At 39.9% G+C, this 18823-nt stretch overlaps 2 protein-coding genes and 1 long non-coding RNA gene across 3 annotated transcripts; 1 reads left to right on the top strand and 2 right to left on the bottom strand.

The window, feature by feature from the left end:
- Window positions 1-1643: 1643 nt before the first annotated feature.
- On the bottom strand, window positions 1644-18812 carry LOC146474209 (uncharacterized). The gene is made up of 3 exons (XM_085117510.1): window positions 18319-18812; window positions 14223-14582; window positions 1644-2984 (listed from the first exon to the last, which is right to left on the bottom strand). The coding sequence occupies exons 1-3, from the start codon at window positions 18490-18492 to the stop codon at window positions 2649-2651; spliced, it is 870 nt and encodes a 289-aa protein (XP_084973636.1). The 5' UTR covers window positions 18493-18812; the 3' UTR covers window positions 1644-2648.
- LOC146474211 (uncharacterized) lies at window positions 3431-5063 on the top strand. The gene is made up of 3 exons (XR_014866244.1): window positions 3431-3722; window positions 4097-4273; window positions 4662-5063. It is a non-coding gene; the product is annotated as an uncharacterized LOC146474211 (long non-coding RNA).
- Window positions 7901-11457, bottom strand: LOC146474210 (uncharacterized). The gene is made up of 2 exons (XM_085117293.1): window positions 11429-11457; window positions 7901-11344 (listed from the first exon to the last, which is right to left on the bottom strand). Exon 2 carries the CDS (start codon window positions 10961-10963, stop codon window positions 7901-7903), a length of 3063 nt encoding a protein of 1020 aa, XP_084973419.1. The 5' UTR covers window positions 10964-11344; window positions 11429-11457.
- Window positions 18813-18823: the final 11 nt, after the last annotated feature.

Genomic DNA, 18823 nt, shown 5'->3' with positions numbered 1-18823 from the left:
TTTCACACAAAACTGAAAAGCATTTAATTACGTCGTGATATTATAAAAATGGTTTATTCAGATTTGGGTGTAAAAGACAATTTTATTCCTCCGTTCTCGCGAATTGTGAATAAAAGACAATCTGTTCTTTCAGGCTAGATCGAGAATATGTGTAATGAACTTTGTTTGAGGATTTATTTTAAAAAAATCCTGCATAAAATTATCTTACCGGGAAATACACAAATATAAATTTATTAAAAGATTATGCAAATAAACTCCAAATGTATATGAAGTTGTCAGTTTCTAATTCCAGACAGAGCCTTTCATGCGATAACAGCCATCGGTTTGTCCTTTGTGAAATTCAGTTTATTCTCTTCAGTAAGCCAGTGTGTAGACGCCGCACCAGAATTACTCTTTTTAAATTGGAAAATTTAACATTTCTTCGATTAAAAAAAATCAAAAGATTCAACGCTTGCAGCAGCCGATAGGGAAAACGACAGCTGTTTCGTAACAAAACTTTAATTTTTCATTTGTGTTTTGTATCGGAAGTTTATGGTACGACTGCGCTTTTGTCTCGCCTCAAGCGCTGTTTGCGTATTGTTTTCTATTATACTAACCATTTAATGAGTCAGATTGTATTTTAAAAAATACAACAGGGACACACAAGAGTTCATTTCGTTAGATATCTGTTTGGAAGGCGTTAATCACCTCAGAAATTCGGTTTTACTTGTCAGAAAATCCAAAGATTTCTTCGGCAAAATGTCAGCTTAAAATTTCGTAGCACCGGAAAACTAAATTCTTTTTTTTTTTCGGAGAAACAAATAGTCGTTATAAAAGCAAACTAATTTCAGTTTTTCTAGCGAAATAGATATAAATGTCGCTTGAGGTTAATTAATTTAAAAGTTTTGTAAGGCTCTATTTTAAATTTTATCGTTTTTTACGTAATGTTTATCAAACAGGGGGAAAAATCTGAAACAAGCTGTGATGAAAAATGATTGGCTGGAGCTTGCCCACTCCTTAAACCATGGGAAGTCTGGGTACTAGCTATTTGAGGTACTCAATGTTATGTGGCATCTACGATGGTTTCGACTTGTGTATCGTGGACTCAATTACTTAAAAAAAAACATTAATCTCAACTGGGGTTAGTTTCATTTTAGCTACAAGTCAATAAAGATTTTTCCAAAGATTTCGCCTTTCAGTTTTGACATTGACTTTTCTTTCAACGAGTGCGTTCTTTCTACGTCGAACGCTATTATGAGACGTAATTTTCGGGACGTTAACAACTAACCGCTTAATACGGTGCCACTTAATACAGGTTCGAGTGTATTCTGCGTTTGTTTTAATGAATATAGTTCATACGAGGAAGCCTAAAGATGCCCTCCGTGAAGACAGCCATTCATGCCCGATTTCAACTGATACAAGCATCCTGGCGGCTTGGCGGTTCCGTCCTCTTCGCCGCTTACGACCTGGTGCACGTTTCTCGAAAGCCCCGAAACGTTTTCGAATTGTAAAAAAAATATTAACCACTCATTACATTAAACGGTTATTTCAACACGTGTTTAATACAAGAAATGATTAACTCACAGCAAAATTACATGTTTAGAAATTTCTTTCAGTGTTTACAAGATAGAATGGGAACTATCGTTCCCAAAATTGGCACGAAAAGTTGCGCGTCTTTCGAGAAACGCTCGTCGGGGTGTGCACGGGTTAAAACTGGCAAAACCACCGGCAACGAGAATGTTGCAAAACAAAAGGGTTTAATGAGCAAAACGATGGCTCTGCACGCGCGTTTTAAATTTTGGCACATTTCTTTACCACTTGTTAAAACAGCAACGTGAAATTTAAAATTAAATCTAAGACGACGTGAACACACGATAGTTTTCATTTTCATGCTTTCTTTAACTTGAACGCTGTTCTGACCAGATTCAATTTGTGAATAGTTTGGAATACATTGTACAAGCTGAAACAATTAAAATGATCGCGCCGAAGTTCAAACAACGTAAAATCATATTTTCAAGTGACGATTTTGTAGCCGTTGCCGTCATGGATACACGTTTAAAGCGTGCAAACATTACTGAATGAGCTAGAAAATTAGCGAGCGGGGAAATCCCTTCTAAGGACCGTGGGACCAGAAGCCCTGCTAAGTTAAGATGAATCCTAAGTATTATTTCCAACAATACACTTTTTGAGAAACGTTTTTTTCCAAGTATACCTTTGTCATTTACTGATTAATACACCATTCTCATTTATTCACCAGGCTTAACATATTCCATCACCACATTATTTCCATCGCGCATAATATTGCCACAAATTGACATGCCAATCCTAGGCATTATGCAGGATATTTGTCCCATGAACCTAGTTTAATGACCTTAGCTCCCACGAGTCTCCTGTAGCTCAGTGGTAGAGCATCCGAACTAGTAATCGGAAAGTCTGAGGTTCGACTCCTGATAGGAGCACTCAGATTTTTTTTCCGAGTATGCCTGTGTCATTTGTTGAATAATACATCATTCTCAAGTCTGTTGTTATTCCAACAATAGGCTTTTTGAGAAACCATACTTAAAATATATCGTAACTTATATAATCAGGCCCCAGTTCACAAAGTTTAACAACGTTTACAAAATAGACACAAAATACAGTTTGTACTAAGCGTTTGCAGCCAGTCATGATCAAACGTATTCTGCTTTCTGAGATTCAGAGGTGTTTTGCGAACGTAAAACAGCTCCAGCAGACTGTCCAATGTCTTTCATAGCCAATATAAGCAACTGGCGATTCGATTCAATCCACGTTTTCCAAAAGTGCCTCATATGTTCAATACATCCACAGCAATAGGTGAAATAACATAGAGCTAAACCACAGGCAAAGTAAAGCACTACGCAGATAGTAGAAAGACAGCGCCGTGAGGCGATCCAAAATACCATCGCTATGAAGACTATCAGCACCAGGCAGTAAAACACGAACAGATAGGCTATTACGTCACATGATCCGCGGCATGGAAGTTTCCACTGAAATAAAGAATAAGAACATTTGAAAACTAATATAATTATTTACAGTCGAATCTTAATTGTTCAAAACTCATTAGTAATTCATAAGCCCATTGACCTATCAAATGGTCAATAAAATATCACGTGCAGTCGTTTTAAAACCCAATAAAACCTCCTATATATTGGTATGCGGTGTTTAATGTTTTTCTCGTATGCTAATTTCCAACGTTCACAAAAGCATCATTGTTATGAACTCTCTTGACACACGCTCTTTCAGGAATGTTTTTGAAGCCGTTCAAAAAACTCGCAGCACGTGTTTTATCGGGTCTAAAACCACTCAGCTGCGCCTTGTGGTTTTAAATCCCGATAAAACACTGCTGCTCGTGTTTTAGGCATTACATAATAACAATGACAACGTTAACGATAGTGATAGTGATAATGATAACAAAAACGATTATGATAATGAAAGGAGGAGAAACCAAGCGCCCCATCATGCTTTGCGCTTAAAATTTCACCCGTCTCATGGCTTCAGTCGGTCGAGAAGTGCTTCCAACGAGCTTTTTCAATCGCCGAATTGACAGTGATCAAACTGCGTAAAGGTTAGTTTTCTCGCTTTCTGTGAATCTTTATTGTATTATGCCCATAAAACTTCTGTCTCTAGCTCAAAAAACAATCTTTTTGTCCTTCTTTTAGTTCAATTTTTCGGACCTCATTTTGATTGCAAATTGCGTGATGGCTGAATGACCCCGTACAATCGTGGTAAGTGAACGTTGTTTTCGAAATCTTTTGGCCCATAGATAATAGGAATAGCAAAATAAGATAATTTTGAAGGTATTTCGATTTTGGAACCTCGAAGTACCTCACGATTTCAATGTGTTTTATCGCCGCAAAGTTTGGTATTTTTCGGCATCAGCATGTGCTCTCGAGGTGTGTTTGCGCCTTGTTGCCGCGGCTTCACCGCGGTTCTCTTTCTCTCTCGCGAAGAAAATAACCTCTGGCACCCCGAGTAACGCCAATAATGCAACCCTGCTCTAAATCTTTACGGGTTTTTTATTTGATCGTTTGTTTTCGAGACGTTCTTATCAGATATTTGGTTAGATCTTTTTATTACCTTTCTTCTCTTATTTTTCTAGATCAATAATTGATTATTTACCATTAATGGATGAACGAGAGAAACGTCCATATGTTTGCGAGTGGTAGTACCCCGAACAAAGGCCACGTGAAGTTGACCTCTGCTGGAACCAGAAAGCGAGGAAAGACCTGCGCGAAGAACGTTGGCTTTTCAGGGAAAAGAAAGCCCTTTACAAAAGGTATTGTATTTACTTAAACTCATGCATGTGGCAATTGTGTTGTGCAGCCCTTACTCATGGGCACTGCTTATTGGAGGGAGGGTGTCCATGTAAATAAAACAATATATATGCCTATTTTAAATAATATGTAATAGAAAAACGAAAAATCTTGTTAGTGAGAAGCCCTGTGCCAAAGAGAGTGCTTATAATATTCCAGTTGTTTAGTGCTGCACTTCTTCAGTGCCCCTAGTTATTATTTTAGGGGCAACACTTATTTGAGTGACTGCCATATTTATTTTGTCAATCATTAAATAATCACTATTCTTCTAACAGCAAGTGCAGATACATATCTGGAGTGCTATTTTTTTTTTTTTTTGTCGTTTTGTTAATCACTTACTCCACATTGCAGGGAATTTTGCTCAAGGATGGACACAGATTTACCATTTTTTTAATTGGACTCTGAATGAATGCTGCTCTGAAGAGGCATATTCTTCATTTGATGCAAGATCTGAATTTGAGATGGCAATGATACACATAATCACCGTTTATGTCTCCATGGGCTGTGACTGAATCAGAGGGAAGAAAGTTCCATCTTCGTAGTTGGAAGGACCCGCCTCCCTGCTTACCACAGGCATACCGTCTGTCAGTAATTGTCTTGTAAACTACCTTGCCCCAACCCCCCTGATTTTTTTCCCATGCTAACTGTGTAGATGCTGTGGCTTTATCTCTTTCTGATTTGAGTTTTTCTTTTTTACAGTTTTTTTAATTATTTTTGTCAAATTGCGGTAACCTACTTTAACAAGTTTTTGTTGTTAAAAGAAAAATAGAAAAATTCAAATAAGAAATTAATCAAAAAAGATAAATAAAATCACAACATATACATCAGTTCTAGTATGTACTTGTGATCTAGTTGGTTGTACAAGGTTTATACCTAACAATGGAGTTACACTATTGGTGGGAGCTTGCTAATGTAACAAACATGAATAAGTTACTGGAATGAAAACTGTTTCGCGCTTTCGTTGCGAAGCGTTACTTGATGTGAAGGCTACTGGGCGTCATTGAAATGTGGAGCGTTTTATTCTTGCACTAGTTGCATCTATTTAACAGCAATAGTCAAACTGAAAGGAAAAGAACAATATTGTTTGAAAAACTAAACTTGTCATAAAGAACTAGCAAACGATCGCTGGAAATGTATGACTTACAATTCTGTAGGCTTAACCACACTCTTGACACATCATGGCTTTAGGCAGACGCGCTTGACTAAGCGGCGCGCTAGTGTTTAAGTAGTTGAGCCTTATTTGCATAACATAGGTTTGAGAACTTTCGTGCGTTTGCTTTCGCGCCAAAAACTAATGAGCAAGTCTTACACTAAGTGCGAATCACTCCGCCCGAGTGTGGAAATTGAGAACTTAGTTCTAATTGAGCAACGATTTGTCATCAAGTGTTCATTGTTCTTGAATTGCTCTTAAACTAAAGTAGTCCTGCATTGAGCTCTTCCTTGGTCGCAATTAAACACAGTTTGTGGATCGGTCTGTCGTACTCTCCGTCTCTTGTCTTGATTCTCACTTTTCGGACAAGGCCGTCGTTTCCCGGAAAGGTACCTATAATAAGCGCCATTTTCCACTCACATCTTTTGTGTTTGGGGTCCATTTCCAATATGAGATCTCCGGTCTGGATGTTATCACGTACGCGAAACCACTTATTTCTTGGTAATAAGTTTGGGGCAAAATACTTCATCCAACTTCTCCAGAAATCTGCAAGCCTGTTTTGCGTGCTTCTGAGTAATTGTCGTGGATTGGTTCTTTCCTCGGCTTCTGGTTGCGGTGGTGGATTGTGAGGGCCGATAAGAAGGTCGTTCGGAGTGATTGGCGGGGCTTCCCAGATTTCGTCGGAACTGGGGTACAGCGGTCGGCTGTTGACCATGTACGTAATTTCTGACAGGAACGTTCGCCATTGCTCCTCGGTGTATGCGTCGTTCTTGCAAGTGGAGTTAAGTGCTTGTCTGACCGACTTAATTAGGGTCTCAACAACTCCGTTCTGGTGACTCGCATGTGGTGTATTCCACTCCCAACTGAACTCGCAGGCAAAGTCATCAGAGAGGACACTCTTCACCTTGGGAAAATCCCAGTTCTGCACGATTTCCTGTAGATATCCTTGGGCACCCACGAAGTTCGTTCCATGGTCTGACCAACAAACATTGGGATATCCACGTAGGCAGGCAAATCTCCGAAAGGCCATTAAGAACGCGTCTGAGGTTTTATCGGTGACCATCTCTAGATGTACCGCACGTGTTGTCGTACAAGCGAAGATGATTACCTGTGCCTCTTTGAGAGTTTTGCGACCGAGCTTAATCTGTACTGGCCCGAACATGTCCATAGCAGTGTTTGAAAATGCCGGGAAGCCTGCTGCTACTCTTAGATTTGGGATCTGTCCCATGAGCTGGTTCAGGGGCCTTTTCCGTAGCTTTCTGCACGTGACACACTTTGAGGTGACGGTCTTAGCCATTCTGCGGAGTCCAATGATCCAAAATCTTTTCCTGGCCTCGTGGATTAGGCTCTTATAGCCACAATGTCCACGCCGTTCGTGGAGGTCACGCAGAAGCAAGTTTACAAAAGGGTGATCTCGTGGTAAGATAATAGGCCTTCTCAGCTCTTCCGGGAGATATCTAACATCTTCTAGTCGTCCATGCGCACGAAAAAGGCCATCTTCACCCTTCTTTACCATCAGTTTCTTGTCCAAACTTTCTTCGTGGACGTGAAATTGACTCCACTTTAGAAGATGGGTCTCAGCAGCCTTCAGTTCCTGGACTGAAATGGGCCCTGACTTCGGGTTCAGTTTCCGCGCGTTATGAATAAAACGTCGGACGTACGCGAGGGTTTTCCGTATCTTGGAGTACGTTGAACACGTTTTCAGCAAATGCAAAAGAATAGGATTTTCTTCACATCCAGGTTGGTAATGTTCAGGATAAACGTCTGCAGAGGCAGTGTGATGTTTGCCAGCTTTCTTCTCTTTCCGAAACGTTTTCTTCTCTTTTGAAGCTGTAGGGTCGTCCTCGTGGGTAGTATCTTGGGTGTGGTCTTGAAAGCTGGGCCACTCTGCTTCCGGCAACTCCAGGAAGGATGGTCCTTCAGACCACTTCATAAGATAATTAAGATCAAGTCCCCTCGTTAGGGCATCGGTAGGGTTGTTGTTTGACTTGATGTAGCGAATTTGTTCTGTCCCAGTTGTCTCTTGAATTTCAGCCACTCTGGCAGACACGAAGGGCCCGAATTCCCGTGGAGGCGTTCTGATCCAGGACAAAACGGTTGTTGAATCGACCCAGAAGAATCTTTCCCAGCCCGCGGCGTTTGCGAAGTCCAATGCCTTTACGCATGTATCGTACATCCGTGCAAGTGCCAAACAGCCTAACAGTTCTAATCTCGGGATGCTTTTCTTCTTGAGAGGTGCGACGAAAGCCTTTGTCATGACTGGAACACAGTAGTAGTTTCCACTTGCAAGTTTCCACCGGAGGAAGATGACTGCACCATAACCCAGTTCACCACCATCGGAGAATCCATGTATTTGGGGCACGCCCACTGCGCTGCTTGGTTTAAGCTTGCGGTCAAATTGAAATGACAAGAGATGATTTAAGGACTGGATATTCTCTAATCATGTTTGCTGAATACGCTCTGGAAGGATCTCATCGCAGCTGAAACCTGAACCCCACAATTCTTGCAAGTCGATTCTGAACTTGATGGTAACAGGTGAGACAAGTCCGAGAGGATCCCAGAGTTGAGCGAGAAATTTCAGGCAGCTTCTCTTGGACAAACCCTCTAATTGGCCAACTATGTTTTCTCTCTTGAAGGAAAACTTGTCTTCTTCTTTATCCCATTTGTGGCCAAGCAGGTCTGTAAATCGTTCACAGTTAGACTGGTCAATCTCCGAGCAGTTGGAATGCCACGCCTTAATTTGAAAGTGGCCTTTTCCAAGGATGGAATCAATTTCTTTCGTTATTTTCTTAGCTTCTGTCGAGTTGTTTCTTGAGCCCGCGATATCGTCCACGTACGCGTGATCTCGTAATTCCTGGGCTGCCTCTGGAAATTCAACTTGTGAGACTTTAGCTAAATAGTTAATGGCGTTCGTGGCAATGTCTGGTGCTGGCTTGTCCCCAAAATTTAATCTGAGCCACTGAAAGACTGAGGGCGTTTCACTTCTGTCGCTTCTCCACAAGAACCTATGAAAGACTTGGTCATCAGGGTCCACTAAGACTTGATTAAACATTTTTCGGATATCACCCGAGTAAGCCACTTCATTCCAACGCCAGGCCATAAGAACATTGGGAAGACTATTAATGTAATTAGGTCCTTTCTCGAGGCGATCGTTCAGAGACAGACCATCGTGGCCCTTTGATGACGAATCAAATACCAGGCGGACTTTAGTGGTTCTCTCTGGTGTGAAGACTGCTTGTAAAGGCATATACCATTCGGGTTGAGTGTGATCAACTTCTTCCAAAGGAACTTTAATTACGAAGCCTTGTTCCAACAACTTCTGGACCTCATCATCTACGATGTTGAAACATTCTTTTCTCTGAAACGATCTCTCAGCAGACTGCATTCTTTTGAGTGCAATTTCATAATTACTGCGCTTAGGGGGTCCATTCTCATTCCAAGGCATTCTAACTTGGATTCTTCCGTTTACCAGTGTAGTTGAATCAGTCAGCGACTTAACGAACTTGTTTTCACGTAGCACGTTTTCTCTACATGTACACAGTTCTGTAGGTTTAACTCCCAGGGTGTCCTGATGAAGCAGTTTCTTAATGTCGTCTTCAATGCTCACTGTTCCGACTTCCACGGACTGTATTCTGGAACTGTTCAACTGTCCCAAAACGTACCAACCAAAGCAGTTACGTTTGGCAATCGGCTCTCCTGCCTCCCCAGCCAAGGTATGTATGTCGACGAACGCATCGGCGAAATCTGTACCAATTAGAAGATCTATTGTTCCACCACATAGATGCAGCTTGTCCACCACTGATTTGAGATGAGGGAAGTATTCAATAGCTTCCTTGGAGATCGTCTTCGCGGCACTACAAGGTTTCTTAATAGTGAATACCTCAAACGTTTTCCTGATATTCTCTTCTGAAGTAGAGGCAACTGTAATCTCGATAATTTCTGATGCTTCAGACTTCTTCTCTCCACCTGCGAGATTCATCGTAAGATGGGTAGCTGTCCCAGTTATTCCCAGTCGTTGAGCTGCATTCTTAGATAGCAGACTTGTATTTGAACCAGAATCTAACATGGCAAGCATTTCGATAAGGGTTCCACCTGAGCCCATAACCTTAACCTTTTGAACGGGACACAAACCAGTGATGAACTTGAAATCTTTTTTGTGGTCAGCGGTACAGCTCGCGTTGCCTTCTACAGGAACATCTTGCATACGGAAAGGTGTTACGTTCGGGTTTAAATTCGAAGTAATTGTTTCGTTATGAAGAGAACGATGGTGGTTTCGTCTGCATTTATCACATGTCGTACCGTCTGGCTTCTTACAGTCGTTCGTGTGATGTTGTCTGAGACATTTTCGGCATCTCTTGCCTTGTTTGACTACGTCCCATCTTTGACTTACAGTTGAACTTTGATACAATGGGCAGGCAGCTAACAGGTGCTTCGACGTACACCCAAGTGGACACACTTCGTCATCCGAGATTCCTGTATTGTTAGCAGCGTGGCTGTCTGTCCTTCTAGATGTTGTTCCTCTGTGGGTACGTTCTTTATCCTCAGCGTTGTCTGGTTCTCGTTTGGCTCTGGAGCGCAGGGTAGCTTCTTGATGTAACCAGGTTATGAGGTTTGACACGTTTTCTTCCTTCCCCGCTCTTTGCATCTCTCTTCCGAAATTTGTGTTGTCTCTTGGATCAAGCTTGGATAACAATTGTGACATGAAGAACGGAGCCTCTGATGCTTCTGACACGGAGCAACCGTTGTTTTCCATATCATTTACATATACGGAAATCGTTGTTGCGTAACGCGCAAGTGACTTAGTGTCTCTTTTAACTTGTTTGAGATTGTTAATTTCGGCTAACAGTTCGTCCATAAGCTTTCGCTCATTTGCGAATTCATTTTCAAGAATTTCCCAGGCTTGGTTGATGTCCTTACAGGTCTTGACTTGATCTGTCCAGAAGAAACCTTTGGGCATCGCTTTGCGGAACCTTTGAAGTTGCTCATCTTTGTCTTGTGCATATTTTGACATACAGTGTCTAAACTCCCTTTTCCAGGTTTGATACGTTCTTCGGCTTCCGTCCCAGTTCGGAACTGTCAATCGCTCTAGGCTGCTGGGTTTCGATCCTAAAACTGTAGCCATTTTCTCAACTGCAGAGGTCATCGTTTTCAAGGTTTCTGTGTGGGCCGAAACTTTCGGAAGACTATTTTCGCTTTGATATGCGGCGTGTTTTAACGCGATTTGGAGGAAATCTGCCTTAACTTTTTCTCCGACTTTTTGGTTTGTTAACACCAATTCGTCTTCTGGTGAAGCGCCTTCTTCAATTAATTTGTCTAAAATAGTCTCTTGCTGCTTCTTGACAAATCTGTACTTTGATTCCACTAAATTAAACACTGTTTCAAGTCTTTCAAGTCCTGGTTTTACCGAGAAGACTGTTTCGAATTCTTCCATTAATTCGTTAAGAATTCCAACGGCATTGTTCATTTTCCCCGTGAGGGTTTTGGCATCAACTTTTGGTGGCATTGCGAAGTGAATTTGAATAATTAAGTTGCTGCGCTTTTACCGAAGGTGTAAATTGAAATATTTTCTAGAACGGTCAGTCGCTCGCTTTCTGGCAGTCGGTTGTTCTGGAAAACGGTATGATTCTGTCGAGGGATTAACTGAATCCAAGATCGGTCGGTCGCTTGCTTTGCTGTCGGTTGCTCTTGGAGAAAGGTCCCTTTGTTTACGAAGTTGTCCTTCCGGATCTTGAAGTCGATTGTGTAACCTTCGATTCTTAGAATTTTTGACTGTTTCGCGCTTTCGTTGCGAAGCGTTACTTGATGTGAAGGCTACTGGGCGTCATTGAAATGTGGAGCGTTTTATTCTTGCACTAGTTGCATCTATTTAACAGCAATAGTCAAACTGAAAGGAAAAGAACAATATTGTTTGAAAAACTAAACTTGTCATAAAGAACTAGCAAACGATCGCTGGAAATGTATGACTTACAATTCTGTAGGCTTAACCACACTCTTGACCCATCATGGCTTTAGGCAGACGCGCTTGACTAAGCGGCGCGCTAGTGTTTAAGTAGTTGAGCCTTATTTGCATAACATAGGTTTGAGAACTTTCGTGCGTTTGCTTTCGCGCCAAAAACTAATGAGCAAGTCTTACACTAAGTGCGAATCAAAAACCGTCTCTTGATGATGTGGGGATTAAGAGTAACATAAATACCAAACAAGGAAATTATTACTGCATACATGATGTAACACATTTTCACTTTGTTTCATAATGCAGTTACCCTTCCCAGGTAAGATGTAACCTGATTCAGACATACTTTGTACACTTTGTTTTGGTTTTAATCCAAAAGCAACGAAAAGTGGAAATATGGCCACTGTCATGAGGTTGGTAAACATCTAAGTTGTCAACACCTCATGTCCCATTACACATGATAAATCAAAATCATGGAATATAAAAAATCCCCAAAAAAATACATGATTCTCATTTGAAAATTCAACTGACTGCCTGTAAGACCAAAATGGGATCTATACCAAATGCAAACAATGCAATCAAACAGAATTCAAGATGATGATAATGTTAAAGCATGGGAGCATTTTTTTTTCTTAACCAAACAAAGCAAATGGGGAATTAGTTACCTGAATATCACAAACCACAGTTTTTGTCATTTTTGTTATATGGACAAAACTGAAAAGACAACATGAGGCAAACTGATAAACACTCCACTGAATTGATTGTTATGGAAATGAATATTACAGTGAACTCTAAAGGTGGACACCTCTCTGAGAGAAACTGGTGGTACCCAGCTAGATTTTTTTTTGATAAAGTTGGTAACTAAGTTCTCTAGAAGGTGGCAAACACTCAGGCAGCCAGCAATAAATTTGTGGGTCTCAGAGGACCCAGAGCTGTCCAACATAGCATTGACATTATTTGCAGTTATCCGAATGGCTTTCGGTTTTAAAAGCTTATATAAATTATAGGGTTAAAGATCTGTATCATAAAACTATTAAAACGATTGCACTGAATGTTGCTGAATAGCAGAACTAAATAGAACTGGAACAAAATGTAATGGCACTTAATTAATATTGTCAAAAAGCTTCATTATATTAGTAAATGCTGATTTAGACGGTACAGCTTTTGCTTACGACTGTCGCATGCGATTTCTAGAGCGCGCGCTGCTCTCGCCGTGCAAAAAATCAAACACAACTCTCGTCATTCAACATTGCCCATAACTTCGATTGTCGTAGGATTTGAAAACATGTTTTAAAATCCTAGGACATTTTTTGTGATGTACATGACAGTCGTAAGCAAGTTGTAGGTTTGATTTACATGAAAACAATTCGTTTTGTAGGCCAGTCGTAAGCTTGTCGCATGCGACAAAGTTGTATTGTGAAAATCGCCCTTAAGAGTCCCCGTTTTTAATCCATTACATCATCCACATCGAAATCCCAAATGCTTGAGCATACTCTTTTTTTGTAAGAATCTATTTCATAAGAATATCGAGGCTGAAATTTGCAAAATTTGAAGAATATTTTAAGACAGCTGTTTAAGAATAAACCCAAGGCTGAAATTTTGAAAAGAATGTATTTTTTGTGTTGAAAATTTGTAAATACGATGTTCACAATTATATGTTTTTAACTAAACTATAAAATTCTTCTTTTCTCTAAACGGCAAAACTAACCAATAAAACGATGAAAAAAACTACACTAGCGAAATTTTCGATGCTAATGACAGTTTGATGAACGCTACAGGTATTAGTACACTTGTACATTTCATTTGATACCCCAATACATTCTAAAACGGAAATGTCACACGCTTTAATCTAAGAATATTCAGAAGAATATATTCAGCCTAACATCGGCAGAAAAATAAGAATATTCAGCCTGGGCTGGAAAAACAATACTCTTATACAAAAAGAAAAGAGTGTAATTTCTTCGTCGATCGTCTTCGACCTCATCTGGATGAATCTGCAAATCGTAACAACAACAATCGGTAAAGCAACACGTTAACTATTTATTAGATTTTCTAAGCAGACAGTACACTTTTTATGACTTTCAATGATTCTTACCTGGAATTCCAAACTAGATTTTAACCAGATTTTCACTTTATCAGGCTGTATCAAGCAAACGCGTGCTCAGCTGCGGTAAACAACACAATCATTCGCCGCTCCAAAAAGAGATCCAGGGAAACTCACACGTCCCAACACACATTTCAGCTTAAGAAAAGGTAAACTAAACACTGTGAGTACGGAACTATACTCGGTATCGACGAAATACGAATATAACATCTTTGATTTCCGAAAATTGGCGCTTGCCGCGATTGTTCCTCCATCGAGTCCATTTTGAAATGAGGAGATCATGTGACATCGACAATTTGATAATATAGTTGGAAGCGATGCATTGTGGGCTATGTGGTTTGTCCTCCTTTATGATAATGATAACAATGATAATAATGATAATCATGAGATCTCCTAACCAGTTATTGGTGGTTCAGTCGCCATAAAACAATTTAATAGGTATTTGTGCTCCGTTAAAACACAATGACACACGGGAGAGGGCAAATTCATGTTTGCATGAAAACGAGGCCCTCACCTAGAGTTTTAAACACACCACAGAAAGTCTCCCTTCTTAAGAGTACATGGAAGCGCATTCCTTGAGTCAGTCAGTGAGTCAGTCAGTCAGTCAGTCAGTCAGTCAGTCAGTCAGTCAGTCAGTCAGTCAGTCAGCGAGTCAATCTATTATGTAATTTAAGTGAGTAGCCTCTCTAAACATATCCATTGCAGTACCTGTCTCAGTGGTTTAAACCCAGTTTTCTTCACAGTTATTTCATAAAGGCAAAGTTCACATATTTTATCTTGCTTTATCTCAAACCACGACAACAGGCAGCTTTGGTGTGCGTACTGAGCGCTTCCTGCACATTTACACGGTGAGATAAGCTCTTCAACTTCGGAGCCACAGTGACAAATGCGACAAAACTCCTCGTGGTTCAACAGGGACTTGTCTTTATCAGGGATATTGTGTTGCTGCAATGGTTGAGAAGTCTGGTAAGACCATTTGGAAGTATCCGCTACTAAACTGAGCCAGTATAAATTGGCTTGTTTACTGCCCCTGTCGCTTCCATTCCGGGCAAAAATAGAGGAACATGCCTAAAAGACAATTAGTACCTTTAGTATCTTAATTCGTCTCCACATATTACATTAGAACAGTAATAATTATTGCCAAATGGAGCAACAAAATGTGTAAATGTAACGGAGAAAGGGCAAAAATAGTTTAACTAATACTTGGCCCTTAACATACAAAGACGGTTAAATCATCGCTTTTGTTAGGGAGAATTAGCAAAAAGAAAAAGAAAGAGACAATAATTTCCGTTATATAACATAAACAAATATTCACAGACACGGGACAAAACTGTAATAAGGGCGATAAGAACAAAATAACTATACTAAGTCTAACTGTTAATGTTAAGAGAAGTACAATTTTAAAATAGCTTTCTTAAATATATTTTCTTGTGAGGCTTTGTTCGAATAGATAAAGAAACGTCATTCCAGAAATAAAACTAAAGTAGGACAACTCAGTCTTGTTCGTAAATGGGGTTGGCGTGTGTGAGCGTTGCACTTTTTTCTGCAATTTCCTATCGAACCATTTCAAAATAAGAAACCACAAAAATCAATCAATCGATCAATCAATCAATCAATCAATCAATCGATCGATCGATCGATCGATCGATCGATCAATCAATCAATCAATCAATCAATCAATCAATCAATCAAGCAAGCAAGCAAGCAAGCAAGCAATCAATCAATCAATCAATTAATCAATTAATCAATTAATCAATTAATCAATTAATCAATTAATCAATCAATCAATCCTCCATACTGATCCGGCCAATTGAATAAGGTGTCGTCTACACGTATCCGGAAATTTGTGAAAACGCAAATTTTTTACGAATACGGCTTGCGTCCACACGTATCCAGCGTATTTTCCGGCCGTATCCCGAAAGTTTTGAAAACGTTCTCCAGAGTGAAAATTTTTTCATCCGATACGCATACGTATACGTGTGGACGGTCGTATCCGGAAATTTTCGAATACGATTTCGTCATTCTCTTGGATCCAGTCTTCACGGCGAGCGTTATAAACAAACATGGCGTACAGCAAGGTTGTAGCTTCTTTGTTAGTTGCTCTGATTTCTAGTTTGATATCATGTGTTCAGGTAAATGCAGCTGTGATAAATTTACACAACCAATGCATTAGAGATCGACAGGATGTTTTGAGATTGTCATCAATGAACAGTGGACATCATAAAGTCAAGAAAAAGAGCGAACCATCACCAAAGGCGATTCTGGACGCGACCAGGAAGGACAAGCGCATGGTGGGACAATTTTATCAATGGCACAATGATCGAAGAAGAATGCATGGAGAGAGAATTTTAGAACTGGGCACTAGAGAAAATCAGAAAAATTCCGAATACAATCGGATACGTGTGGACGGCTGAAAAAGATTCGAATACGCTGCGTGTGGACGCGAAAATTTTCGCATCCACAAAAAAATATTTGCGGAAAAAAGAATTCCCGGATACGTGTGGACATGGCCTAATTTGAAGTCACTGACTACTGATTACACGAAATGGTTTCATTGCAAAATGGCCTTTGGAGCGTAATGTTCAAGCGGGGGGGGGGGGGGGGGGGAGGGGGGTCCCTTTTCCCTGTTCATCGCATTGGATGTTGTTTTAACCTTTTTCAGTGCCTCTCCTGAGTGGTACCTCGAGTAGTAGCTCTTACATTTACGAGTGTTCAAGAAACTTCTTGTGCTGCACAAGATGGTTCTTGTAATGTTTCCATTCAGGTACAATCTTAGTTAGAAGTAATAGACTTTTAAGTGGTTCTGCTCATTAAGAGCACAGGTTAAGTAGTTCTAAACAAAGCCTGTGGCCCTGATGGAATCCCATACTGGCTTTTGAAAGAATACGCAGTGACGTGCTTCTTGCGTATCCTATCACTAAAGTCCTAAATGCCTCGTTTAGGGAACAACGCCTATCCAGCATGTGGAAACTCGCTGACGTCACACCAATTCCTAAAAGGAAGCCAGTTAAAGACGCAAAAAAGGATTTAAGACCTATTTTCCTTTACACCATGTCTTTGTAAACTAGCGTAGGATTTCGTCGTTACTAATCAAGCCCGCCCCTCTACGAGTTTTAGACGATCGTCAATACGGCGCTGTACCGAAATCCTCTACGACCCTAGCAACAACGCTACAGATGGCAACGGCTCTTCTGTTACAACTATCTTATTTGATTACAGGAAAGCCTTGACCTGATTGATCACGAGATTCTTATCACTAAGCTATGTACTTTGAACTTGCCGCACTCCATCATTAATTGGATTATGGATTTCCTTACCAACCGTCAGCAAAGAACAAAACTTGCCGAAGGATGTGTATCTGAATGGGGTTTGGTGCCCTCTGGCGTTCCTCAGGGTACCAAACTGGGCCCAAGGCTCTTCGTCATTATCATCAATGACTTGTCCATTCTCGACGCATTATTATGGAAGTACGTAGATGACACAACAGTTTCCAAAATCATCCCCAAAGGTCAGTCAAGTAGTGCTCAAGAATATGTCGATTCCATGGCGGACTGGTCCATAGATAACAGGTTTCAATTGAACATCGACAAGTGTAAGGAAATTCGTATGTCATTCTCTAAGAACAATGCTGACCTACAACCTTTATTCATTAACGGCCAAGAACTTGAAGTAGTTCAAAATGCCAAACTACTGGGAGTGACTATTACAAACAACCTCTCCTGGAACTTGCACATTAATGAAACTATCAAGAAAGCGTCTATGCGACTTTATTTTCTTAGACAGCTTAAACGTGCTAGGGTCCCTACATCGGACTTGGTAAGATTCTACACTTGTTGTATAAGATCCGTCTGTAACTATGCTTTACCAGTTTTTCATTCATCTCTGCCTAATTATTTAATTTATGACTTAGACAATTATTTGCCCTCACTTACGTTATAACGAATCGCTAACGTTTTTAGACATGGATTCACTTTTCGATCATCATAGTTTTTTATGTAGTTGTTTTTTTGGTAAAATCTTAGACGACAAAGAGCATAAACTACACCACTTGCTTCCGCAAAGACATACCCCTAACTACAACTTTAGGCAAAGCCGAATTTTTGATCTTAGTGATAAAACTAATCGTACAAAAAATAGTTTTATTAACTTGCAGTGTAATTTAATTAACAACAATAAGAATGTGTATTAGGTTGTATTATAGAATATTTTTAGTATCTCTAGCATTTTTAAAGCTTTTTTTCCCCTGAGTATATACAGTTATTGTACGTAATTTAGCCAATGGCTACCATGTACATGCTAATAAAGTATCTATCTTTATCTTAAAAAAAACCGCTGGTCTTTAAATGAAATCCTAAAGAACTGCGACCACATGGAGAGAAGTACTTCCTTATGAAAGTTGATGTTTAATCCCATCTGATAAAATATTTCTTCTGATGTACGTATACTTCGCCTGTTCACAGTGCACCCGAACGTGTTTATAATTTATGGAAAACGTACTTCTTTGATAATTTTGTGGTGTAGCCTAATGAAACCAAAGTGTAATCACATTGAGAAAAGTACTTCCTCATGGAAGTTGATGTTCAACCCCATCTAATAAAATATTTCTTCTGATCTATAACACTTCACCTGTTCCCTGTGCCCACGCACGTGTTTATAATTTTAAAACTACTTCTTTGATAATTTTGTGGTTTAGTCTACAAAAACCAACGTGTAATCAATTTTTAAATGCATGAAGATTTTCAGATATGGCCGGCAGGTGAACTGACAGAGATTACAATAAAGAACAAAAACATAATGCCCTTACCGTTTCATAGCTTTCAGTCGAAGTTCGTGTTTGGAAACTTTCCACGGAATTAAAATGTTCCAAGTTTCCACTTTGTACACTTACATTGTCGACAAATTCATAAACCGTCGACTTTTCGCTTTCTTTTACCGCTGACTTAAAGGAACACGCCGAATCGGTTGTTCGCAATTCCATTTTGATCAACAGACCTCAGTTGAAAGATCATGGTAATTTCGACACGCTTACATTTCCCTGTATATAATTATATCACCTCGCATTTCAAGGCGTATAAGATCTAGAATCACCTAGTGTCACGTCGACGAACACAAAAAAAGCAGCAGATGACTGTTCTCAATGAATATTTCCCTGTGGAGGGCAATACGGAAATTTAAAGCCTTCTGAAACAAATTTATCACCACGTTGGCTTTACAAAATCAATTATTGATTTTATAAATTGACGTCAAAGGCTTTTCGATGAATTTCAATTAACTGGATAGGTATCGGTTCATTTCGTCAAACTTTAGAT

This window comes from Pavona decussata, unplaced genomic scaffold (assembly GCF_977016875.1).
Source record: "Pavona decussata unplaced genomic scaffold, jaPavDecu1.1 SCAFFOLD_91, whole genome shotgun sequence".
Taxonomy (NCBI): Eukaryota; Metazoa; Cnidaria; class Anthozoa; order Scleractinia; family Agariciidae; genus Pavona; species Pavona decussata.
This window is presented reverse-complemented; position numbering and strand designations above follow the sequence as displayed.

Bases quoted from the DNA above. Each gene is read 5' to 3' on its own strand.
- LOC146474210 (XM_085117293.1), bottom strand. From the start codon at position 10,963: ATGCCACCAAAAGTTGATGCCAAAACCCTCACGGGGAAAATGAACAAT.
- LOC146474209 (XM_085117510.1), bottom strand. From the start codon at position 18,492: ATGGAATTGCGAACAACCGATTCGGCGTGTTCCTTTAAGTCAGCGGTA. The intron at 14,583-18,318 runs GTAAGGGCATTA...ATTGTCTTTTAG, and splicing joins CGACTGAAAGCTATGAAACG to GCATGTTCCTCTATTTTTGC. The intron at 2,985-14,222 runs GTACTGCAATGG...TCTTTATTTCAG, and splicing joins GGTTTAAACCACTGAGACAG to TGGAAACTTCCATGCCGCGG.